This window comes from Amblyomma americanum, chromosome 3 (assembly GCF_052857255.1).
Source record: "Amblyomma americanum isolate KBUSLIRL-KWMA chromosome 3, ASM5285725v1, whole genome shotgun sequence".
In the NCBI taxonomy this organism is placed as follows: Eukaryota; Metazoa; Arthropoda; class Arachnida; order Ixodida; family Ixodidae; genus Amblyomma; species Amblyomma americanum.
In genome coordinates this window covers 55,903,921-55,930,684 of record NC_135499.1, presented here as the reverse complement: position 1 = coordinate 55,930,684, position 26,764 = coordinate 55,903,921, and the positions used below count along the sequence as shown (strand labels likewise).

Below are 26,764 nucleotides of genomic sequence, written 5' to 3'. Positions count from 1 at the left end.
CGTTTTCTCGCGCAAAAGAGTCTATCCGCTTCGTCACGAGCAGCGGCGGGGCTCTCACTAGCCTTAGACGACATCCTGCGCTTAAAAAAATCGAGTACTATTGCAGTAGAGCTCTTCTCGCGCGACTTTCGCGTGCTGCTATGCTTGGTGATTCGGCCCCCTTTAGTATCTTTCGCAGCAGTTGGTCCGTTGAGTTCGCGCACGGCGCGCAGTTGTGGCAAGAAGAGTGTCGTGCGCAAATTTAGGGACTAACGGGGCGTTTTGAGGACTACAGTTCTCTTTGCTCCCCCCTGGGCCGGTTTTTTTTTTTTTTTTCCAAGAGTGACTGCAGCGTCCCTCACAGCCTGAGTCGCTTTGGGACGTTGAACCTCATAAAAACCGACAGGAGTGCGCTAGAGGATAGCTTACTTTATTTTTACCACCATATGGGCTCATTCGTGTTTATAGTGCATACGTGCTTTTGATTTCGCTGGATCGGATTAGCTTGGTCTCGTTGATCTGCAAGCAGCGTTACGTTTTGAACTGACTCGGCAGAGCTTGCCTTTTTATTGCGGGGGGGGGGGGGGGGGGGGGGGGGGGGGCTCACTGTTCGTCACTACGAACCTTAGGAAGAGCACCCTGGGCTTCCTCCAGATAAAGTGCCCGTTGCAGATGCTCCAACCGTGCCGGCGCTGTGACCCGTTTCGCTGTGGCCGTCGTGGAGGAACCGGTCTCGGGGCTCAGCGTGACGGTGCGCAAGCCCGCGTCCTATCCCGTGGTACCACTCGGGGAAGCCGTGGAGCTTGAAGCCGAGCTTGTGTCTGGCTCGGGGCTCACTTTTCACTGGCGGCTGGCAGAAAACGGCTCCCAGCTGGAGCCTGATTTTGTGGAAACGTAAGTCCTCTTATCTCCTCGGCGAGTTAAGAAGGTTTGTGACGCATACGCCGTGCCGTTGTCGCTGATATCCGTGCTGTGTACATAAGATCCTTATTGACTAGAAGGCAGTAAAAGCCGCCTGAGCACTAAACTGAGACTTAAGACTGTGCGGTCACGAAAAATAAGTCCTTAGGCTTCTGTGCATAGCTAATTTATGCCGCTTCTTCGCCAGGAAATTAGCAGCCACGGAGCATCGTCAGTTCAGCCTATGAAGTAGACAGGACTGGGCAAGCACTGAAGCACAGAAGGAGCATGCGTCAGAAATACATCTAATGAACAGAAACCAAATGAGAAGGCGTTATAATTGACAAGTAGGGCAATATTAGCGGCACTGTTGGCCAGACCGTTAAAGCAGCAGAGCAGTTTTATTCGAATTTGCTTACTAGCCGGAATAGTCATGTCACGGGTGGTACAATTAGGTGCATGGAAGGAAATAAAATACCAGTGGTAACAAAATTTGAGGCAATGAAAGCTCCAGGAGAAAACCAACAGGTCAGGGTTAGATAACGGCAAATTTTTTGAAAAATGGCGGCGATATACGCTATAAAAGCTTGCTGCCTTGCGCAAGAGAGGCTGTCGGTTCAACGGCTTCACAAGAATGGAGGATAGCTAACGTCTTATCATTCATAAGAGGGGCGTTTCGTAGGCTTGAAAAATAATAAACTGGGTAGCTCGGTGTCCGTTGCTTGCAATATATTTACGGAGAGGATTGCTAATGGCTGCAGAGCCAGGTTCGACTTGAATCAACCAATGAAACAGGTTCGTTTACGTATGAATGTGCACAATCGATAAAATCCTAAATATACAGTCTCTTTATAGTTACAAAAAAAATCACGTTTGCATCCGTTTCAACACCTGCGGTATTTCAGGCATTGGATAAAGAGGGTGCAAAGAGGAAAATCTAAATGTGATTGAAAATATCCGCAGCGACTGCGCGCTGACCACAGTCCATCATAGGATGAGAGAGAAAGCACCGATAAGCGAGGGTGTCTGGCTAGGGGACAGAATTTGTCGGCTGTTATTCACTGCATGCTACAAGCGCTGTTCAGATGGTCGATTTTTGAAGGAATAGGCATAGAAATTAGCGCAGAGAACTTTATCAACCTCCGAGTTGCTGATGAGATAGCTCTACTTATTTATTTAGTGGATGAACTGCAGCTCGTGCTTTACGACCTCCGCAGAAACCGACGTGATTGAAAATATTATGGACATTAAAATGATGTTCGCCAGTCTGGTCACGGAGGAACGGTTTAAGATAGGTGGGTGGGTGTATATAACTACGCCAGGAATTCAGCTCTGACCTGGGTCATTAAAAGGAAGCGGCCAGGAGCATACTTTTAGGCTTCGACCGCATTTGGAAGGCGCCCGGAAGTTATGAGCCCCAGCTTGCGGATAGCCCTCAAAGAAAAAGGTTGTAACAGCTGTACCCGGCCAGTACTCACCCATGGCGCCGAAACACGGAGGCTAACTAACACGTTTAGAAATAGACTCTTGTAGCATAGCGGTGACGTATAACGGATAGTCGCCTGTTTACTTGTTGTATATAATTCCTTGTAATTACTTGTAATTATTTACTTGTTCTGCATAATCACTTTACCTGTTCTGTAAATCTGTGTAATTATTGATTTTTTTACTTTCGTAGTTTATCATTGCCTCTTTTTGCCTTTTATTTCATTGTGTTTATTTATGTGTTCTAGTCACTGATGGTTTGTAAATAGTTATTGCCTGTTCTATGTTATGCCTCGTATTTAATTTCTTTGACCTCGTCAAGCTGCGTTCACAGTTTTTGTCCAGGAAACCACCCATAATATATCTGGTAAATAAAATTAATTGAATTTAATTGAATTGCCGGACACCTACCGGCTGAGCACGTGAAGAGGCCCCGCTGGGTCCGCCCCGGCCACTGCGCGTGCGCAGGAAACGTTCGATGAACCGGTATACGCCTGTGTTACTACGCCTCCGCTGTGCTAAAAGCCTACATTTCTGAGCACATCGCACCGTTCTATGGAACCTTTACATTGGGGAGCAAAAATATAAGCAGTGAGTTTGGGAGAAAACACTAGTCGATGATATTGCAGCAGCATTCAAGGTAAAAAATTACACCTGGGCGGGATGCGCAGTGTACCGCGGACATGAGCGATGTTATATTGGGATGACAGATGGTTTCCAAATGAAGAAACCGGTGGCTTGGAGCGGCCGAAAGGCAGCTTTGCTTCGGCTTGCGCAAGAGGGGAATATAACTTGACAGCATCTGGAGCTGTGTTTATTCTGCAGAAGGCTAAATTCGGCTGATAATGATCATGACAGCCATTGTCCGGCTATCGCTGGCTGCTAAAGCTAGCAGTTGTTAGGAGCATAAGTAAGTCTCGTTTTTTTTTTCGGACAACGAGTAATTGTAAAGTGCATTCATGATGTTTGCATCTCAACTGCCTGTAAGGAAACGATAACGGAAGACAGAGAAGGGGTGGGAAGTGGGAGGTATTCGAGTGAAAAATTGTGGTTCCCACTGGATACCGGCCTGCTTCACATTTTATGCTGTAGATGAACAGGGTGAGCGGTAGAACGGGCAAGTGATACGTCGGCGGAGCTCTGCATTTGATGATGCTATACCACAAGGATTGGTGAAGGTATCCTACCAAGATTATCCATATCCCTACCTTACCGTAAATGCCGTGGATGAGAGCGACCGGACCTTAGCCTCACGCTATAATATGAACGACCTCTATGAACAGAACTGCGTACTCTCGCTTTTTCGTAGGTTTTCCAGCGGCTGTAGCCACCGGAGTAGTTAGTACAGTGATCCAGAGAATCGCGCTGAGTGCGAGGTTAACAACTATAGGCCTATACGCCTGATCACGGGGCTCTAATGGTGTCGCACAAGCGATTTTGTAACTTCACTGCGGCGCCCCTCCGCTCGTCGGTGTGGGCCGCTAATGCACTTCACTTTCAGCGCTTTTTTCTCTCGCAGCCGAGGCAGAACCAGCATTGCGAGTCACCGGTTCAGCGCGCCAGGCGCATACAACGTGAGCGTCTCCGTCACCAACGGCCTGGCGTCGCACAGCGGAGGCTCCCTCGTCGCCTATTTGGAGCAAGCCTTGCGAGTGGTGGAAGCTGTGGACGGCCTGCAAGCGGACGTCGTCAACGGCAGCCACGCGATATTGCTAGAACCCTGCGAAGATCGCAGCGGCGTCGGAGACTCCAACGCCGACGCTGTGACGCCGCCCGCAACCACTGCCCCTCGTCAAGGAGGCGGTGAGCCCTGTGTCGAAGAATGTGGCGGCGAAGGAGGACCAGTGCGGGTAGGGAGTGTAGAGAACGCCCATCATCAGGGTATTCAAACGGGGCCAAAGGACCGCGCCGTGACACCGCTCATGACCAGAGCACCTATGACCATGAATGATTCGAGGCTGCCGGTTGCAAAACTGCGAGAAGAAGCCGGAGCTGGTCCTACTGCGGCGATCAGGGCAGTTCAGCTGCCCACAAACTCCCACTCGTCTCGCCAGGGAGCGCGCGAGAGCGGCGATGGTCGTCTGCCATCCACTCAAGGAGGCACGTCGATGTCGAAGCGCGTGTCACCGCGCGAGTGTCATCGCTCCAGCGCTGTGCAGTTCAGCAGCCACGTTGCCAGGGGCTCGGACGTGGTGTTTGTCTTCCATTTCGGCGATGGCAGCAGTCAGCGCGTCGAGCCGTCTGCCCCCGCGGTGTCCGAGGAAGCGGGATCGATGACAGTGCCCGCTGCTTCGGCCGTCGTGACCCATCACTACAAGCGAGGTGAGTGGCGCCTCTTAGCTACGGCGGAAGGCCATGAGTGGAGTGGACTGGGGAGGGGTGAGGGTCCTGCGACCTTTCGCGATTTGTTTTGTCTCGGACTGAGGACAGTGGCTTAGCGGTGGCGGCTAACAATTCCGATCACGTTCCGTATTCTTTTTCCGACGGTGTGGCCTTCCAGTGGCGGTTGACCGTGGCGGTCTTCGGGGAGCCAAGTGGGCGTGACGGCCGCGCTGCGATTTTGTGTGTTTGCCGCGTAGTAGTTTTACACCGCACGATGCGCTTTCACATTTTGCGCCTCGCCCACAGTTCGAAACATTTACTTTCACCTGGTTGACCGAACTGAGCGTGCGTTATCTGTGATAGGAGTAGGAATCTTTCGCACCTTTTTCGCTCACTACTCGAAACGATGGCGTCGTGTATTTCTTCTCAGGCTTTAGTTTTGGGTTCTGTTTAGACTTTCTTTTATGCAAGATCTCTCCAGCATTTTCCGAGCTACGTTGTCTTTCGTTATTTTGGTATGTTCACAGCGGGATGGTATGGTACAGTTCGAGGCGTAATTCAGCGTTTCCTTGTCGCTTTTGTAGCGTTAGCTACATTACGCCAGCATTTCGAGCCTTCAGAGTGGCGGCGCCGCCAAGCTGTCGCGTGGTTGGTCACGTGGTGCGGAGCAGCTGCCGGCGGCGCGGCGCCGTGGCTGATCACGTGGTTGGTTACGTTACCAAGTTCCACTCGGCCAGCTGTAGCTATCGCGTCACTCCAGGTTTAACCAAAGCTAAACCACCGTCAATTTTTTTCTCACCCAGAAAAGCGCTAATCCAATCTCAAAGTGTAGGATCGGCAGTAAAAACAAAAATTGTAAAGCTTGTCTTAGGCTTACCGGCTTAACTCATGACTCAGCGAAAGCTGTTGTAGCTTTGATTTAGTCATATAGCCCGCGTGTATCCGAACCGCCAACGGTACAGTCCACCAACACAGCTGCGCAACCTAGCGGAATATATAATGTTTCTGAGAACCGGTAAGTGCAGAATTAACACCGCAGATTCTCGTTGCATCTTTGGCGCGATGCATTAGAGCACTGCTTTAGAACGCGTAAGGTGGCAGTACGACTCCCATTTTTCCTTAGACGCCTTTAATCGTTTGTTTTTTCAGTATTTACACCGCGCAAACCATTCCTCATTTTCCCCGGGGGGTGATGCTCAAGCAGTTACCGCACCCCGCAAATAATTTACTATTTCCTGACTCGGTGTGCGTTACGTTATATACAGGTAGCATTATACGAGAGGCTCTGTAGCAAAAATCTCCATTTAAAAAGCTTTCCGATCAGCCAGAAGACAAGACCAAGAATTGGTCAGTTGTATCGCTGACGGAATGAAAATACGCATACAGCTTTGCATTCTGCCGTGTGACCAGGCTGCGCATTCATCCGCTCTCTCCGTAACCCGCCAGGCCACTGGACCACCCCTCGCCTCTCACCGTTTCTCTTTGGAGAGGGTTATTTCCTTCTCTCCACTTTGTCACCTGCCAATGGCTGGCAGGTGGCGGCAGTTGAACGCAATTTATCGGAATTAAATTAACTTAATATGAATTCAGATCATTGAGTTAAACTAAATTATTTCACTGCCTAATTAACGTCTTACGCCTGCCGCTGTAGATTCCATGGTGGAATGCAGAGCTATACGGTTATACCAAAGTTATAACAGCTTCCACTGTAAATAAAGAAAAAGCCAGCTGTGGATTTGGTAGTGGTTGAAATGTGCAGTCGAGGACAAAACTCTCTGTACCGCGTGCTCCGTAAGCGAAGCCGACAGTATTATCAGATGCAAGCTGGAGACCACACTTGTGGAGGTGAGAGAACATGATTTTGAATTTCACCTCCACAAGTGTAGTCTGCGGCTAATAACAGAGTTGTAGGCTTCGTTTATGGAACACGCGTTTAAAGACCTTTTCCCCCGACTGTACGCCGAAAAGCGTGCTTCTACCTTTAACGGAACCTTTCCTACGTTGTCGCCTCCAAGGTGACACGCTTCGCACAAGTCGTTTGTTTCTCCCTCTTGTGGTGTTTCGCTGAACATCAGCCGGGATATAGGTGTTCTTCCTGGCCTAAATTCACTATTTCCTTTCAGAGAACATAGCGTGCGCATTTAAAGCATAGTTAGCGTGACGTTGACCGGCTTTTGACATTCATGGGGTGTGGTGCCTTGCGTGAAAGCCGTGATGTGCAGACACCTAGGAAGTGTGCGGAGGTAGATCGCATTGGACAAATCGGAGGTAGGATTTTCTAGTGTGTAGAGCTAGTCCTGCAGCTATACGCAGCCGCCTCCTTCCCTGTCCGTTCATCTCCTCGTCGGTTAGACTTGAGAAACACGTCCATAGCCGAGATTTAGCCTCGTTCCCCCCGACGTCGTCTTCTTCTTTCAGCTTCCTGCTGTTTTGAACCTGTGTTTTCTTGGGTGCATGAGGAGATCATTTACTAAACGATGTTCGTCGCTTCTGTGGCCAAACTTGTCGGCTCTGGTCCGGGCTCCTCTTCCTTGCGAAGCAAATACCAGAGTGCAACTAAATCGAGTGGGCGAAGCAGGCTGCACATTTTTCCTTTTCGCCGTGCCGGGCACGTCTCCGCGGCGTAACAGTCGAGCACCTAGTGCTCTTGCGTGAGTCGCCTATGGGCTGCGCATCGCCTCGGACCCGCGGTGCCCCGCAGCGTCGTGGGTGTTCTCGGCGCGTTGTTAGAGAGAAGACGCGGCGGCATTAGCGCCGACGTCCCCCAAGTGACCAAGGAGTGATTGCTCCTCTCGCGCAGACCGTCCTTCCTTCTCCACACAGCGCCTACGAGGAGGGCGCCCATCGCTCCTGGGGCGCGCCGCCAAGAGGGACCGCTCGGACGACCGGCAGTGGCGGCGCGCTGCTCATCGTTACCGCGGGCTCTCATTGCCCGAGTGGCCGCCGCCGCGAGGGTGCCCCCTTTCGTCGTCCTAAACGGATGGCTCTCGCGTGCCCATTTGGCGGTAATGCGGCGGCGGAGAGCGAGCCCCTCCTCCTTGGGCCGGCGGCCTCTCGAAGGCCGCGGTTTTCCGGACGCCGCGAAAGGAACCAAAAAAGACTTGGGAGTGCTCTCTTCGCTCGTTCATCGGAGATATGCGCTGGGGGCGACCTCTTGGGACTCCGACGGCCGAGCGGCGCCTCTTTTCTGCCCCATAGACGAAAGCGTGCAAAACGCTCTATGCGCTGTCGTGGGACGTTATCTGGCGCTGGGTCAACGACGAGGGCCCAGTGAGAATGAACGGAGCCCACGAAGACTGCGGAAAGGAGGTGACGAAGGCAGAAAGCAACGTCAAGAGCAAAGCGTTTCTGGTGCTTCTTTAATGCCTCTTTCCCGGCGCTGGCTCTCTAGGCGTTTCTTTTTCGGCGGGAAGGATTACGATTGTACGTGCTCGAGACTGTCGCGACCTCCTTCGTGGCTGCCCCTGGGCGGGGCTGCGGTTGTTCGTATTTACGGGCCCGACAGAGAGCAGCGACCGAGTGCGCGATTGTTCGTCGGATGCGGACCGTCGTCATAATACGTACGCGCGCTGCGCGTGCATTTGCCGCCTCCACCTCTTCCTCCTCGGTCCCCTCTTCCACGTGGTGCTCCTCCCAGCGACCCTTTGTGCCCGCGAGGAGTCGGCGATGGAGGAGTAATGGTCTCCGTCTCTCGATTGGCCGTTATGATTTATGTCGGTCCCAGTGAGTGCTTCCGCTTTATGCCCCCAGTTAGGGCCCGCCTGCGCCTTCGTCATCACTTTCGCACTCCCTTTGTGCTTGCGCTAGTCGCTGCTGTACATTTTGTTTCCGTCGTTCACTACTTGCAGTTCTCCCTCCTCTGCGTTTCGCTTTCCCTCTAGCTGCGGGTTCCCGGCATTATTTCACTCCGGACGACCTTTAGGGGACTCTGGGATGTTTGGTTTCACGGCTGGCTTGGCCACTGTGCCTTCGAGCTGAGCTTGTTTATTTTGACGGCCCATCCTCCGTTTCAGTAGACTCTGGGGCACACAGAGACACGCCCTCGGGCTTAGCCGCCAAGTATCGGCGCGGAAGTGCCGGGGCGGGATCTGGGCTGACAGCTTTGACCGACGTCACGCCTGACTAGCGTCGACAGGAAGGGTAACTCTTTGCTGTGGAGCTAGTTGTCTTCGGCCATGTCCATCTCCGCACACGCACGTTACTGTCGTTCTGCTGGGGGCCCTGTAGGCATATCTCACTTGTGGCCATGCGAGCTGACCATTCGCTCATGTAGTTCTCCCTCACTCCCATTTTGAAGAGCGTCACTGCGAGAACGGGTGCTCGAAAAGCAGCGGCGGTGTATCGCGATTGCGAACTGAGGTAGTGCTGTATGTAAAGCTGCCGTTTTGCAGCGACAGCTAGTGATGTACACTGAGGTCTATGAGAGTTTTTGAGCCTGTTTTCTCTCGTTTTGAAAAGAATGCTAATGGTGTAGTCTTAAAGGTGTACATGCAGTTATAGTTTTTAGTGAAATGTGATGCTGTGGCCCTTTCCGGCAATTTTAATGTTTGTACGGCAGCAAGAATACGCATTTATCGCCGAGATAATTCGATTTTAAAATTTTCCGCCAGTCGATTCAAACGTATTTACCGAAAAGGACGAGTTGCCACCGTTTTGAAGTGAATGCCAGGTGTAGCGTAGCCTCTGGCATCTGTGGCTAGAAAAAACGTTGTTGACGTAAGTTTAGTTGAGAAACCATGCGGTTGTGTGCGACGCCTTTATTTATGTTTTTGGTCTTTTCTAGCTAATGCAAGCTCCGTTTTGGATGAGAGTGGTCTCCTATCGATACCGGTCAACTTCTATTTGTCTTCGGTCTTCCTTAAAAAGAGTGACACAGTGCTTGTAAGCCGCGTAACCCAGGGACTGGTTCTCACTCGGACCAGCTTCTTTCGCAATATGGGCAATGTAGGTGGCTCCTGTTTCCTTCTTCACTAAGCTCTGGTGCAGGTTGAGGACTAAACGTAGCTGTGGGGCTGGCGTTGCATCGTGCGCTTAGCGCTGCGGAGTCTGTTCCTACAGAAAGGACGTAAGAACCAAGGGGATCGGTTCCGGCCGAAACCTTCGATAATCGCGTGAATGCAGCGGAAGGAAGCGCTATCCTCGTGGTGCACGAGACAAGCGCATCGATCGGTGAACACTGGCAGCAGGCACGTAGCCAGGAATTTTTCTAACGTGATAGCATTTGGGAGCTTGTGTAGCAGCGAAAAATCCCGAGAGCCAGGATAGGAGGCAGGTGACGTAACCTTGTGGTACGTAACGTAACCTAGGTCAAGTAACATTGTGGCATCATCACGACCTACCCACCGGATTGTGGGCACACTGCACGACGTGGCAGGAGGCAGTTAAATTAATGACTGCTCGCGAGAGGTTGCTGCGGTCGCACTAGCCCCACCAGTGGCTGCACCTGCTATCGCAGGGCAGTGGCGCATCGCTTAACCTGCTTGGGCCGAGCAGTGGCCTGCAGTATTCTGAAATAAATAAATAAACCGCTGCACCACACAGCCAGGAGTGCTTGGAGGACTCCCAGAGATCTAGGAATGCTGAGTAGAGAATGACCTATTGTGTATATATGAGCATTAACCCATTAACGGCTATTGCGTCATACCCTTAAGGTGCATAACTAAAAAGCGCCCGTCCTCGTCTTAAAATGTAGCGCTGGATTACTTCTTCAAGAAAAACAGTAACCTTAACGTTGAGCTTGTCTCCTCCAATTATTTCGGTAGGGGCCCAACGTAAATTTATATAGTTCGAAGTGGGTGCGGGAAGGAGGGGGGGGGGGGGAAGGCATGCTGGCAGCTGGCTGAGCACTACCAAGACAGCAGGGGGGGGGGGGGTGTAAACTAGATGTCGGGAGAGTGGTGGGGCCGGGCCTCCTCGGGCCCCGCCTTGGACACGTGCCTGACTGGCAGCCTATTGTGCCAACATTGCTGTCCAGTGATCTTGCTTTTAAAAAATTGGAGGGGACACTTAAGCTCCGCCTTAAGGTGTATCCAGACGGCGGGCCACGGACTGGTCCGCGGACCGGTCACGTGGGGTCGACCGCGGCTGGGCCTGGCAGGCGACAGCATCCACACGGCGGAGCAAAAGACCAGCCGACAAGGCGGGCCAAAGCTCTGTGATCCGCTTGCAGCAGCACTCTTCTCACGCTTCGGCATTCGGCGGCGAAAGCAAGCGGAACCCGCCGCCGCGGCAGATCCCGCCTAAATGCCCACCGGAAAGCCTGATCGGTCCCGGACAGATTTCTCCCGCGGCGATGAGGAAGTTGCCTTCACACGGCGACAAACATGACTGCGCGCTTCGATGCAGGGCAACTCGCTTCGGACTCAATTCGTCGTTGTTACTGCCTTTTTTGTTGCGTTCACTGGCCATCCATAAATAGGGCACCCATTTTTTGCTTGGTCTCACCTCGCCTATAAGAAGACGTATGAGTAAAAGATTTGCTTTATTTTTATTTAGAGTGACGATTCTGCCCCTTCTAGGCTTAAGAGGTGCGTAGGTTTGTTGACAGAAATAGTTCCCGTCCTAACAACCAGGTGGCGCCACTAGACTGAGCTTATGGTTTGGTTTATGCTTTATGGGGGTTTAACGTCCCAAATCGACTCAGGCTATGAGAGACGCCGTAGTGAAGGGCTCCAGAAATTTCGACCACCTGGGGTTCTTTAACGTGCGCTAACATCGCGCAGTACACGGGCCTCCAGAATTTCGCCTCCATCAATATTCGACCGCCGCGGCCGGGATCGAACCCGCGTCTTTCGGGCCAGCAGCCGAGCGCCGTAACCACTGAGCCACCGCGGCCGCCGCGGTGGCGCAGTGGTTAGGGCCCTCGGCTACTGATCCGGAGACTGAGCTTATCATCGCGTCTGTGTTTGCATACGCTGAACTAAAAGTGGGTAATGTGAGAAATGCTAAACGTCCCGAAAAAATACCTGTTTAGCGCATATAAGCGTGCATACGCTTATGGTACGTAGGGAGCGTCAATTTATGTGCTTTCCTAACCGCATCTGTGTACTCCGAGAGCACCCACGTTGCTTCTAATTTCACTCGCTCTCGCCGCCGAATGCCCAGGCGTCAACGAGCCATAAAGCTGTACTAAGGCTAAAAAGTAGAACGTAGCGTCGTCCGACCACGCTGACATGTTGACAGTGGACGCGAAACTACTTTCGCTGGTGTCGCCTCGACTACCGGGAGCACTGTAGCCGTCTGTAGCCGGGAAAAGACCAGTGTGGTGTTGTTGCCAGACTTTATGTGTGCGAGTTGGCTGAAAAGTCCGTGGTCCGCAGCCAGAAGAAAATGCCCTCGCATTTCTCGCGCTATTCGGCCCGCGGACCTCGTAGACGGAAGCCGTACCCCACGTGACCGCTAGTCCGCGGGCCAAAACAGGTCCGTGGTCTGTCGTCTGGATACACCTTTGGGGGCATGACGCGATAACTTTACCGGGTTAATACCCTTATAATCAGAATTAGTCATCCTGATATGCTTGGGTATCGGGACCGAGGTCTTCACCGCATGACGATGAACTCTGCAGACGACGGAGGGAAGCCTTCAGGAGGGTTGGAAAACTTGAAGGTTTATTTACATATTTACAACAGAAGCAGGGAGACCAAAAGTCAGAGATGAAGTGCTACATATTTACAACAGAAGCAGGGAGACCCAAAAGTCAGAGATGAAGTGCTACATATTTACAACAGAAGCAGGGAGACCCAAAAGTCAGAGATGAAGTGCTGTGAAACCAGCCAAATCGCGGCTTAAATGCAGTGGATATTCCCTAGGCACCTAGCTAGGGAAACCGGTGGCTGATCAAGCGTCCAATGGGCAGACACACTCTTCATAGTCTCTTCCCTAACCCCGTGACCGCTCCGCCCCCACAAACACGTGCACAGGCGATAAGGAATCCTGGCGCCTTGAGGTCCTGGAATGCTGTTTCCGACCGGTTGAGCAGGTGCATAAGGTCGTTGGCTTAGCAGGCGGTGACCCCCTCCGTGGGAAAGAGGCGTCCTGGAATGTGGTTTCCGACGGGTTGATCATGTGTATAAGGTGGTTGGCTTTGTAGGCGGTGATTCCCTCCGTGGAAAGATGCGTCCTGACAGCCCCGGGCATTCCAGAGGGTAAGATGAATCAGCCGTGTCCGCCCCCGCTTTGTCTGGCCGCGCAAGTGCAAGCGAGCGAGGCGGGTCCGGCGCCTTTGTTCGGGTCTTTCTGCCGGTCCACGTGAGGGCGCAGTTTGGGAGAAATACCGCATTCCATACTCCGGACGAAGGGATGAGAGGCCTGTCGTCACAGCTCACCGTCGCCAGGAGCCGTTCCTAACCCTCTTCTCAGGACGACAGCACCTTTGGTCAAACATAGTTCGATGGCGCCTGCCGGGCTCGTCTGTTACCGCTGTCGGGGCCTCCGATCACAACAATTCTCTACTGAACATTCATACATACCTGGGAGTCCTCATACCACACCTGGCGCCGTGGTGCAGCTGCTAAGCAATGCGACACCGCCCAGAGGTGGCAGGTGCTGCCATCGATGGGAGTTCATTGATCGTGGTGAGTTCTTACATCGCTACTGGCGCAATGGTACACCGGTTAAGCGATGCGCCAGTGCCCCGGCAGGTGGCTCCCGTAAAGCTCACACGCAGCGCCTTGGTGGGCAGGTGTTAATTGCATTGAATTTGGCACCGTTGAAAGTTGGCTCGGGGAGGTTCAATAGTGAGCAGGTTGTGGTGACGTCACAAGGTCATGGACCTCTCTAGACCAATCAGAGAATTTCGTGGGAAATTTCAAATTTTGCGGTGCTCTCTGATTTTTCAGTTTGGATCACACTTGTCCCTGATGACGACATCAGGGATTCACCAATCGGGGAATTTCGTTACGGAGAACCAGAATAATTTTTTTGTGAGACGGCAACCTAAGTGCTGTCGCATTAAAAGCAAAGCAGGGCTGCAGCGGTCGCGAAATAACGAGTAAGTCCCGTCGTAGACATGTACGCAGCTCACACGAGTCGAGGCGCGCCGAACCGCCACTTGTTTTCCATGTCTCCGCGGCTCGAGACTGCCTCACGAATGCGTCCAAAGCCGGCTCGCCGCACACACACACACACACACCCGTTCAGCGCCGGCGATGTGGGGCGGAGTCTGTCCATCCCTGTTCCAGTGCCTACACGGGCGCACCCTTTGTGCCGTGGTCGATGCAAAGCGAGTTAGCAGCGCCGCAGAGATGATGTCCCGCCGCCGCGCAGGAGGACGTTACTCGGTGTCGGTGACGGCCAGCAACCCGCTGGGCAACGTGACCAGGCTCATCGATCGGCCCCTGTACGTGGGCAGTCCCGCCGAGGGCCTGGCGCTCGAGCCCCGCGACTACGCCGTGGTGGTCGCCGGCCGGTCGGCTTCGGTCCGGGCCACGCTGCGCCGGGGCGGCCCGGACGTCAGCATCGCCTGGCGGCTGCGCTCGGCCGCCGACGCGCCGCTGCAACTGCGCGCCGCGGGCACAGGTGAGTGTTGCCTGGGGTTTGTGAAGCTAAGCCTCTCCTCCTGTGGATTTCCGTCTTCCGGGACGGCCTCGACACAAGCGTATTGACAGGGAAAACGCTCCCCAGCTTGGAGTCCAGCCTTGCAGCTTTCTAATAGGAGCCGGACACTGTTGCCTTTCGTCTTCCGCGCGATCAGGACGTGAAAGGCTGCTTGCGGGACTTAGTCGCAGCATTACAGGCCACGCCTTTGATGCGCCGGTGCACGCTCGGCGGCAAGCCCGAGCAGGTGCAGCGCACTTCAGCCGTTTCCCATGCAGGTTCAATATCGGAGACGCTCTTACATAGCAGGCATCTGAAACTCATTCGGGCATTACCAAAGAGGCAGCCGATTTCTTTTCTCGAAGCATATTGAATTCGACGCCACGCATGAAACCCGGGAACGGTGCTGCGATTGCCGCCTACTTAGCGTGGCTCGACAGGGATATGAAAGCCGGTAGGCAGGGCGTATCCGTACGTGTTGCCTTTTGAAAACTTTGATGGGTGTCTTATTTTTGGATGATAAACGGTGTGCTAGGTTCGCTTATTTCCATTAGGGATAGCTGAGTATGATACGCGCACGGGCGTTGTTTCTGGTTCCTTTGAAGCACGATATGAACTCTGGGCAATGTAAGAGGGAGGGTGTTAGTCCTCTAGATACGAAGTTTGTAAGGCAAGGTGGCCAGGGCGGATACAAGAGAACAGGGGTGGCCCGCTCCCTCTAAGCGCGAAAATCTAAGTAGGACGATGGTGCTGAAACCTATTTTTTTTAAAGAAAAAGTCCGAAAAACGACGGTTCACATTGGACTCCACCACCAAGCGCCCGCTCCAAAAGTGACCCATAGATCGGCCCCTGGGTGACGTTAGGCTCCTTAAAAAGAAAATTCGAGCATCACGCTGCTCTGTTGAACCACCGGGAACCTTTTTTTCGTAAGCTGGGGCAAGATTTTCTTCTTTCCATAGCACATTCTTCTGTCCCGGTGCTATTTTAGCACCGGATAGCTTCTGTCCACGCAAGCTATGAAACGGCGCGCTTTACTCGCCGTGCATAGCGATAGCGGAAGTGGATACGCGCCACAAAATAAATCACAATACCAGTTTAGGACCTAGTTATAGTATATAAAGCGCTTTCTTGCAGTGACAACCGTCTTCCACATTTTCGCTGGCCGAACTGGCGGCTTCCTAGCCTTCAGTGCGGAACTATGCCGTCTGTCGCCTTCCGCAATCCTCCTCCACTTGCAGCATCGCTCGGAGCCACTTCCCGGTTAGCGCATCCAGCAGAAGATCCCTTCGCCCGCCGTCTACAATGTTGTGCGTCTCCGTATACGGCGCGAGGTTCGGCGAAGGGGTGTCTGTGCGCGGCGGGGAGGGAGGCGCCGTCGGCTTCGTTCGTATTTATAGAACATCGATGCCCTCGACACGCGCTCGCGCACGGGGGCGGCCCGATCCCGTATTGGATTCCCGGGCGCGCAATCTTCTTGCCCGGGCTAACGGTCCAATTCCGCGCCGCCTCCTCTCGCACTGCTCGCCGCCAGGACGTGAGGCCCCGACGCGCGCACGGCGGCTTCTCCGCCAGGCTGCTGCAGTGCCGCAGCCTAAATGCGCTCCGGGGGTGGTGGGTGAGCGAACGGAGCGAAGCGACATGCCTCCGTTGTTCGGCGCTGTAGTCAATTGAGGCTGCATTTTGCAGAAGCCTGCTCCGTCCGTGTCGGGGGACGAACAGCGCGCTGCACCCGGCGCCCTCTCCAGTCACGGCCAAGTTCGTTGTCGCTGCATTATTAATGGCAGGAAAATTGAATACGTTCCGTCTCGCAATCCGCACAGCACTGCGGCGCGCCAGCTTCCTTCCGTCCGGTTAGACAGCGGTGTTCTCACTGAATTGACGGTCCTGTAGGGCGCTAGAACCTCAACCACGAGAGTGCCTAATGCTACAGAGTGTAGCCAGATTTTAGAACCATGTGGGCGTGCAAGTTTCTCAGCACAATAAATGCAAGCTTTCGTTTTTATTATTCTTTCAGCAGACATTTCGTTGCCCAATGCTCTTCCTGCACACCATTACCTAGATACAAATGCGCCTACCTGTAACATCCTTGTCACGCTGGCCCGCCGGGTGCTCAGTGAACGAGCGAGTTTCGAAGCCTATGCTCGTCGAGTGCTGCTTGCGTGACCGCTGTGAATCGCGGTCGAAGACTGTGCTTTTTAACTCGTGTGAAGTGTACCTCGTGTTAGAGCTCGGGTACCGTCGAGCAGTAATGGAAAAGAAAATGGTTGTTTACCGGCTGAAAGTATGCCCGATGAGTCCTTAGCGGAGAGTCCGCAATAATTTCGGTGATCTTGTCAGGCGCCGAAACACCTGCGCACTAGCATTTTGGCATTTCGTCTGGATTTGAAAAGGATATATTTATTTTATGGCGCCTTCATGCTCCTTTCAGTTAGTCTGAATGTTCTTGAATCCTTCGACACACGTAGCGTCACCTTTTTTATAGCGGGCCAGCTTCTCCGTCACAACCGAGTCGGGGCGCCTTGTAGGGGCGCGTGGATCCCTCTCTGAAATTTCCCTGATGATGAGCTTCAGTGAACGGTAGGATAAAATGTGTAGATAAAATAATCAGCAAGCGCACTCACGAAATTCCCCCGTTGTAACGTAAAACTGCGTCAGGCTGAGGATTTTTTTTTTTTTGGTGCCAAGCTGCTCTGCTCCGTCTTTAACACGCACAAAACTACCGGTGCAATGGTTTTGCCGTAACGCAGCGAACGGACCTTATTGCGAAGACTGGTATTTTCTATAGCTTGTAAGCAGGCGCTGGGCAGAGCTGGCGCCTTAGGCCGCTTTGTATTAACTTGTTGTTGAATGTAGACTCACTGGAAAAATGTTATGATTCTAGTTTAACTCTCTGCGAACTATCACCTCTATTGTCGAGTTGTATGGACTTCAGTTGTGGCAAAAAATAGATTCCTGTCTCATGAAAAAAAAAAAAAAATCGTCCGTGTGCTGTGCGATGACAGTGCTCGTTAAGATCCTCAGGTGGTCGAAATTATTCCGGAGCCTTCCACTACCGCCCCTCTTCCTCTATTCTTTCTCTCCCACCTTCCTTTCTTCCCTCACAGAGCGGTTGAGGTGTCCACTGGGAGGTGAGACAGATACTGAGAAATTTACTCTCCTCAAAAATCACTCATCTCTGTAGCATGCCTCGGAACGCCGCGTGATTGCACAAACGGACGCTAACTGTGGATAGGTTATGGAGAGCGGAGAGGCGCATGCATTCCTGGAGTGGTTTGGTCATGCAGTGCGCTTGTGACCTCCAGGCTAACGCATTATGACATGGTGTTCAGTAAGGTGTGCATTCTGTGTGCACATGCCGGATGTACACATGGTGTCTGTGCATCCCCGACATTGCACGCACCCTGAATGCACCTTGATGAACACCATGTTAGAAGACACTAGTCCGGATGTTGCCTGCACATTCATTCGCAAGTAGGCGAATGAATGCCGAGATGTTCCCATGCTGGCGTACAGCAATACTGCGGGTATGCTGCGCGCACCGTGCACCGTACATACTGCCAAAAGGGCTGTCCGCTCTCGGACTCGTGCAGAGGAACATGCCTTCAGGTGCCAAGTATACTGGCCTGCTGGCAATGCCAATGAATTCATTCTGCACAATCTCCAGCACGTGCCCGAGCCGTTTTCCTGGTCCGCCGACCATTGTTTTCTGGCGCGCGTTTATATCCGGGAATAAACACCCTTGGTGTATTGTAATGGAGGCCTCGCGCGCACCGTCGTCTTTTGTTCGCGCACCTCGGCGAGCGCGAGTTTTGAACGCGTCCGCGTGTTTTCGCCGCTGGGGCGCGTGATCTTTCTTTTTTAGGGAATCCGATTCACCCGCGAGCGCCCGACGCAGCAGCAGCAGCGACGCCGAGAGCGCAGTTTTAGCGAACCGGTCGGTGGCGTTCCTCTCTGCACTTTCGCCCCTCGACGAGTCGGAAGCGGCAGCTAATTAAAAGGCTCGCCTCTGTCCCGGAGCGATTGGGCGCTCCTGTTGCTGCGGTCCCTTCGGGGCTGCCTATTCGTTTAGGTTAATTAAATTCGGCACGCCGCCGCGATTGTCGTCGACTCGTCGTCCTCCTGCCTGCATGCTCGCGTGTGCGACAGCGTGAACTCGTGGCCGCCGCGGGCGGCGGACTTTGTGCTGTGTCAAGCATAGCGCTTTGCGAGTCGACAGAACGTCAGCGCGTCCTGTTGCTGAGAGGTCTGCCTTCCGTGCTCTTATTTTGACCAGTGAGGAGAGTTGGGAGGGAATGGGTTCATGCAGTGGATCAAAGAGCTAAGGAACCCAGGTGCAGATGGAGATTGCTGCGACGCTTAGTGATGAATTCATGCAAGCTGCCGTTTCGTCTCTCTTTGGGATGTTACTTGTGCATGCGGCACTGCTACTACATACTACATAGAGGGTACGCGCCAATCTGAGCGGCCGCCCGTGCAACGCTACAGACGCTCGGTCATTAATTTCACTTTGAAGCGGCTTGTTTAAACATTATTAGTCGAATTTGAACTGGTGGACACTCTCTTCTGTCCCTAGATCGAATAGACCATCGAAAACTTAAAGAAAACTATACCGAAGCAGCGGTAACTACGAAGAATGCTGATGGTTCTAGCATGGTCGTGCTATCAGCCGCTGTGCTTTCCTCCGTGCAGCAACCATTGCTTGGCATCATTAAGCTAATCGCGTTTACTTTGCCCATCTACTCTCTTCTCTATTTTTTCTCTCTCAGAGTTTTTCGATACATATTTTTGCTGCATGTCTTTCTAACGACACCGCCGGTAGGATTTCCCTCAGAGAGATCCAAGAGTCCCTATGTAAGCCAGGGCCGTATCGCGAATAAAGGCGAGGGCAGCTGTGCGTATCTGTAGAGAGCGTCAGCGCTGAGTGCGCTGACTAAAGAAAGCACCGAGAAGCCTTGATGACACTCTCACGTCGAAGAAAGTCTTGTCTTTGATACGGGAGGAATATTCAGGTCAAAGAGACGCGTGATATCCCTTTGCTTGTAATACTCTCAGCGAGGCGTGAACCATGCCAGCTGGAACTCACTTCATGAACAGCTGCTACGCATGAACATGAACAGCCAATTTACGCTGCTAGCACCTTCAGGTGTCTCGTCAGCGGATCTTGTTATCGGCAGTCCTTGAGTAAAGAGAAGAGAAACTGGGATGTCGTTCTTTAGCGGTTTTGTTTTCACCGTCAGTACTAAATATTTTCATCGTCATTCCGCGTTTTCGGTGCCTTCTCTCGCCTTGTGTTCAGGCTACAGGTTTGAGCACGTGTTCGACTCACCGGGAGTGTACCACCTGGCGGCCGAAGCGACCAACCCGGTCACGGAAGGGCTGCAGCTACCTCGCCCCAGGGCGGAGACGAGGATCTTCGTGCAGGAAATGCTGCAAGGTAAGAGCCATCTCCGGGTACCAACACTTGAAGCATGCCTGTACGTGTGACATCAGGAGTGCTTAGTGGAACTCCGGTAGTCATAGCGCAAGTCTCATAAAATTGCAGCATTTTACAGACGCCGTACGGCGTAGAATGTTTCAATTTCAATGCTGCTGATTTCGATCGGCGTCTCTTTAGAAGGTTGCCCAGAAGTAAAGTGGTGGCCAGATGGTCTTGTCCTGAAGAGGGCGCTTGAAAACCCGCAGCCGCTTCGCGTTTGAAATTATTAGGCTGGCTGCGCGATAAATGATCTAGAAAAGATTTGCAGATACTAATTTGGAGCGCGCAGGCTTTCATTACAAACACGACAGCCACGGTACTCGAGCGTTCTCCCGCAACATGCTCGAGAAGACTGCTCAGGGCGTATTCTAGTATGACTACTGACGCAAAAAAAAAAAATGTGCAAAGGGACGCGTTAGGAAACGTTGTATACCTTTCGGGCAGCTCACATAAAAGATAATTTAGTGTTTAATGTGTCGGCAACTTGAAAACTTGAAGGTTCAGAAGTCGCAGAGGACATAGTGCGTGACGAAGATCAGTAAAGGAACAAACGTATGTCGTGGCCGGTGACTACGTGCGGACAAATATTCGGTCCTTTTTTCTGAGAAGAACGTTGAAGTCTATGATGGAGGCCATGTTGATCGGGCGGTGTTCTTCGGTCGCCGGAGCACGAACCATGCTCTTTGTTTTTTTTGTTTTTTTTTTTTTTGGGGGGGGGGACTTCCTTCACTTTTCCTGCGTGTTTTTTCGATCGCAACTGCAGTGCGTGGGGAACGAAGGCCTTCTATGAAGGACGCACTCTCTTCGGAAGATGCGCTTCTCCCCGCGTGCCCAATCCTCTTTGCTTCCTCAAGAAAATGGCGTCATTTAGAAGTGGTCATGCAACCGAGACGTGGTTCTGTCAGAGGGTCCTTGGAGGTGCTGTTAGGAGGAAGGCGGCAAAAAATAGGGAAAAAAATAATCATGGCTACTGCGATTCTCAGACGTGCAGTGCGGGCTTTGCAGCGGACAACCGCTGGTAGTTTTTGCTTCCTTCTCTTCTCGTATAGATGCGTCTTCCCGGCGCTGCCCACGACGCGTCCGCTCCTTTCCAAGCTCCGCTGCGCTCTGATGGTGGGTTGGAGACTGTTGCTGAGTTTCCTAGCTTCGTGTCTTTCTTACGTTTGTGTTCTCCGTTTTCCACGGGTTTCCGTCTTTTTGTTTTCCTTTTTCGTCTCACCATTTTCCAAGCCCGGGCTCAAACGAGCGTCTCAGTGTCCTTTACGCTTTTCTCAAACGCTCTGAAGATGCTTGCGAACAGAATAGGACAACTCTCTCGGAAGATGATTGGAGGCGGTGGAGCGTTGGGGCGGCATCGTTTCCTAGGAGCAGCAACGTGTGCTGAACGAAGGCTGTCGGAAAGAACAGCGAAGACGCAAATGCCGGTGGAAGCATCAGCAGAGTGCAAGCTCCGTGTGGCGCGCGGCGCGTGCCTTTCTCCCGGGGGTTTTGCTTTCGGTGTTGAATGCACTCGTGATGTGCGTGCGAACAGTGTTGGCACCGCTTCTGGGCTGCGCTCTACTTCAGTCAGAGTAAGCGACCGGATAGCAGAGTGTGCGGAAAATGATACGTTGCTCTGATTTTTTTATGTTTATTAAAATGCGTCGTCGTCTATAAAATTCGCCCATTGGCCCAATGGAAGTGACGTCACCTGGCCGGAAGTTGTCTCTTCCGGTAAAGGCATCAACACTGCTAATATGCTGTCGCATTGCCATCACACACTGGAACTAGATTTCCCTGTGAATTTTTATTTGTTTGTTACTTCTTTCAGCACCACCATACTTTCCGGTTTGCACTGCGAGAAGCGATCTTTCTGATTCCGCTTGGGTTGTCGGTATGAGAAGCAAAAAAAAAAAAAGATACTCACTTGAATAACGCAGGTAGTAGCGTGTGTGTTAGAGTAACGTGTGCCCAAATATTGTACTCCGCGACATTTCCGTTCAGTCTTTCGTACTTTGGAGTTGTCAAGCCATTGAGTTTGTGGTTGATGCTTCCTACTTGCAATTTCTACGATTTGGCTGCTTGCATGAAATGCACTTGGCAGACTATACGGTTACATACTAGAAACACTCCGTAAGTTACTCTTCGTTTTCCTCACACTATTTTGCAGACGGATAGAGAACGAGTTCAATCGAAGAACACATCATATGACATCACATTGTTTTTCTTTCAAGCCACAATTAGGGCGCATTACATTAAGCGTGAGGTAACAATATTATCATTGTGAAAAATTCTCGCTTGCAGTGTCTAGTGGCGTTGGCAGGCAGTTTTTTCTATCGATGTCATGAAACTGAGCACTCGAATAAGTATGAATTATTCGTTATGGTTTTGATAGCGTATTTGGAGGATGCAGTAATGTTTGCAAGAATAAAATGAAAAGGCAAGGCTCAAACGCAAAAAATACGTTTTGCAAATGTCATCTGACGTTCTTGCTATGGCAGCCAAATTCAGCCGTGGAACCAAGCAGGCTAAGAAAGTGTTCCGAAGATTTTCGCTTTTTGCTTTGGCCACCATCAGTGCATAAATTTATTGCTATTGACCGCATTGCGAGGCAGAGTCTAACAGTCTAGATATGACGTGATTGTTTACAATGAATACTTAAGACTTAAGTACATAGACATACGACAGTGAGAGCAACAAATTAGGAATCCTCTGCTGATGTGCTTTTGTGAGAATAAACGACAATTATTGCCATTCGTACAATCCTATCACATGTGGCAGGGCTGATTTTACAGTGTTATGGGGCACAGGTTGGTTGATAAGCAGTTCGTTTTTCAGTGCGTCTCAGTGTAGCCGCTTGCCTCACTGCATCACCGCTACGTGACACTCTTCGAGGCTACTGTCCTGCTTAGAAATCTACCGAAGCATTTATTTCCCTTTCCGAGCTGCCAAGGTTTTCGGCAGTGGGGTTGGACAGTGAAGGAAACGTGTGGGTCGTAAATGAGTTTTGTAAAAAAGAATGTTCTGAGAGATGAAGTAGGTCTCCCTCTGCTTTCTTCAGGAGCCCTGATTTCTGTCTCTGCGTGGTATGTGCTGCGAGGAAAGGAATATTTAGAGGAAGTAATCTAAACACAAGCAAAATAAAAAGTCGCCGTAGAACTAAAGGAAGTGATTCAGAAAGGAGGAAGGTAGAACAGAAGCCCCCATTGGGGATGGACGGAATGAAGACGCTTAAGAGCAGACGAGCGCGATCCAAGGGCATCTCCGCCACAGCGCATCGCTCCAATTGCGCGCCCTTCGGATGGATTCTCTCCGATAAATTGGCGGTCGGAGAAGGACGGGGGAGGAGATACACGTGCAGGTAGCCGGCCTCACCGCACCGTCTTCCCGCCGGGTAATTACATCGTCCGCAAATGAAGCGGTAAGTTGCGCGCGTCCCCGCATACCTAGGGAAGCTCTTGCGCCTACCTTAACAGCATGCTATGACGAGGGGTGTGGGGGGAGAGTTCAGGAGAAGGGGGAGAGAGCGTCGGTTTGTTTCTGCGGCTGCTTTTTTGTTCTCGCAGAAGGAAATCATTGCATGCTTTTTTCTTTTTCTCGCCCTCCTCCTCTTCCGATCACCTCCTGTTTGTTCTTGCGTCGCAACTGTTTTATTCCTTTGCCCCTCAGTCGTGCTATGCCCTCTGTCCGGGTGTTTCTATGAGCCCCCTCTCATTGGGCGCAATTTCTCGGCGCCGCGCTGTTACCCCTCCGCGGAACAGGTGCAGCGGGGCTCTCCGAGCGAGGCAGCTCAGGCACGCCATCAGCCCGGCCCGGAAGCATGGATCGAGCGGCTGCGCATCCCTTCCGGCGTTCCTTAATAAGCTTATAAGAGCGGGCCCCGGCTGGGGCTCCTCGGCACACGTGCCTCGCGCCGCTGCTCGCTTAGATAGCGTCGTGCGCTCGGTAAGGGCCGCTGCGCTGGCGGCGGAGCTGTGCGCCCAGGATTGGGGCGGCGACGTGTAGACGGCCGAGGCTGCTCGAGATTGCGCAGCAGTCGGAGCAGCGGTCGACAGTGACGTGTTTGTCAGGTGCGCGTGAGCTTAATGGCGGGGTATGTCGGAGGGGCTCGCCGACTAGAGCGAGAGGTTCCGGGGCACAGGCCTGGGGAAGGCAAAGAATTAATGAAGACGCCAGCAGGAAATGTTGGTCGACTGCAGCACGAGTATCACCGCGAGTTGCTATTATGTGTTCCTATTTGCGAGGCGTTTATATGTATATATATATATATATATATATATATATATATATATATATATATATATATATATATATATATATATATATATATATATATATATATATATATATATATATATATATATATGTGTGTGTGTGTGTGTGTGTGTGTGTGTGTGTGTGTGTGTGTGTGTGTGTGTGTGTAACAGACAAGGTAAGGGAAATGAGGGGCTCGTTTGACAAACATATTAAGGAAGCCAACAGTCACCGAAACCAAGGTGCATAGGGGAATGTTTTTAATTTTTTTTTAATTTGTAGTGCCAATCAATCGGTTTAAAGAAAATTACTTATAAAGCAGCAGAAAAAACAACCATGCCGCCGGTGGGATCCGAACCCATGACTTCCGAATATCGCGTCCGGTGCTCTTACGAACTGAGCTACGGCGACGGCTGTCTAATCTGCTGCTCTCGTGGGTATTTATGTTTACTGCGTGTGAGCGAACCTTGAGAGTGTTCCCCAGCGCCACCCTCGACCATAGCGGTGGACGTAGCACGTCCTGTAATACCGCGAGTGTGACGTAGAACGTCATCTAACGGCGAGGGCGGAAACTGTGCGAGAGCCCTCTTATGCTACCTACCTCTTATGCTACCTATATATATATATATATATATATATATATATATATATATATATATATATATATATATATATATATATATATATATATATATATATATATATATATATATATATATATATATATATATATAAACCAAGTGTTTGACGGGAACCCGTCTCACCCGGAATAATCATGGCGGAAATGCGTCAACAAGTCTGTACTACTTTTTCTTCGTGTTATGCGCCCGCACTTTGCTGCGTATCGCTCGCTCAGCGACGTGCTTTAGCAATTCCAGTTTCCTCTTTGCTCTTGCACCCACACTATTTAGCCGGCTTTGCTTTTAAGTTACTGAGTTCTAGAGGCACTGGCAAGAAATTAAATTCCATGCTGTGGGCGCGCGACAACAGTCATAAAAAAAAAAAACGATCCACAATTACGGCACTGCTACGTCCTGCTTGCTCAACCGTCTAATCAGCGTGTTCTGAGCGTGGTCGTCTCGTATGTGCTCTGTTATGCAGCTGCAGCTGCTCCCTGCGAAAAGAAGGAGTAGTTATTCTGGCTTCTTTTTTTTCTTTTTGTTAGCTATAGCTCCTATCACCTCTGTGCTAAAGCATCCTATTGCTTTGTTTACGAACATTTTTGACTAAAATCTGGGCCTTTGAAACCGCTGGGATTTCCCGGAACGTAAAACATTTCGGGTGGCTTAGTTTCCTAGTAAAATATTACTTGGCATGGCTCCTACCCTTTTATTTCCGCCTTTCGCTTCTCACTCGCTTTCTCCCTCTGTTAATATAGGCGTTCCGTGCTCATATACTCCTGTAGTCTTTACCATCCTCTCTCCGAAGCCTCGAGCTCTTCTGCCAACGTTCCCACGCTCGCTCTCTCCCCATTCCTGCCCTCTTCCCTCTCTCATTTATCCTTAATGGATCTCAATCCGGCCGTGCGCAGGAGCCTTCACGGACTATCGCGCAGCTTTTTGCGCGCACAGACGCGAGTGCAAAGAAATTGTCGAAACGTCCATTACGCGCCCGGCATATGATCCACGTCCAGGCGGCGATACGGCGGCCGCCCGCACAGCGCTCGCGAAAAGGGCTCCCCCTCCTCCGCATCCTCTATTTTCTATTTTAATTTTCGCCGGAGTGCAGGAATCGATTCATTTTTTTCAGGTGCACTTTGAGTTCCCTTGCAGCTGGATCTTCGATTTTTTTCTTCTATTGACGTGTCTATATGGCGACTACTTCTTTCCTGGTATATATCGATTCCGTTCTGCCGTTCCACTTGTTCTCTTTCATTTCTCCTCTTACGTGTTCGATTCATTGCACTGTTCTTACAAGTCTTCCTATTATTGCTTCATATTTTTCAAGCGGCTTTTCGTCCTTACAATGAGCTTTATTCAGTTACACGACCTGGAAGCACAAAATTCTCCTGAGTGTAGCTCGTACTTAGCAGGAAAGTCGAGTTTACACTGGAGTTGATGGGGCTGATTGGGAAGCTGATGAGGCTTCGGTTTTAACCGTGTTTCTGGGACAATCTCTAAAACACGTCGTAGGGAAAGTGAGTAACTGTTCCAATCTTCTTTTAGAGACGAGTTTCCACTGCTCTTGTTGAAATATACCGCATCTACACAAATGTAGCGCGAGAATTGAAATCTGGACGAGTCGGTTGGTTGACATCCCTTTGGTAACAGCGCGAAAAAACAAGGACGAAGGAAGAGGAGACGCGACGAATGCTGATGACGAGCGCTGTTGCACGACCATGATTGTAACGCGAGGATCGCTTTTCTTGAGGCCGAAGAGACACCGTTTGTGTTGGCAGTGCAGTAGCATAAGACACTTTTGATTCCTTTGCCGTAAGTGACGTCACTTGCGCCCTGGCGACATCATTCCCCTCTAGCCAATGGGAATTATCTGCTCTGGTGGCGCCACCTCCCTGCAGCCAATGGGCGAATTTTATGACCGACGACATATTTTAGAGCGAGAGCTCTACTTCTCCTGTACAAAGCTGAAGGTCATATGGCTATGACGTCATGCCACGTGACTCGCCGCGCCTCTCCATAGCTGCGCGCGTTGAGCCGACGGCGCTCGCTCGCCTCGCAACTATCGAATCACGTGATTAGCTGCGCCCCGCCACAGCTTCGTACGCGGAGCCGACGGCACTCTCGCAACTGCCGGAAATCGCGTGACGAGCCGTTATGTGTATAAAAACTTGTGCCGTGTGCTTACCTTCACACAAGGCCATGGATGAGCAACGT

At 51.5% G+C, this 26,764-nt stretch overlaps 1 protein-coding gene across 1 annotated transcript in view; it reads left to right on the top strand.

Annotated features, from left to right (window-relative positions):
• The window catches only part of LOC144123740 (uncharacterized), a 189,058-nt gene that overhangs the window by 15,562 nt on the left and 146,732 nt on the right, over positions 1 to 26,764 (top strand). Inside the window, exons 5-8 of the mRNA XM_077656508.1 lie at positions 652 to 873; positions 3,884 to 4,686; positions 13,951 to 14,202; positions 19,518 to 19,655. Of these exons, the coding sequence (XP_077512634.1) occupies positions 652 to 873; positions 3,884 to 4,686; positions 13,951 to 14,202; positions 19,518 to 19,655 (1,415 nt within the window). The remainder of the gene's footprint in view (positions 1 to 651; positions 874 to 3,883; positions 4,687 to 13,950; positions 14,203 to 19,517; positions 19,656 to 26,764) is intronic.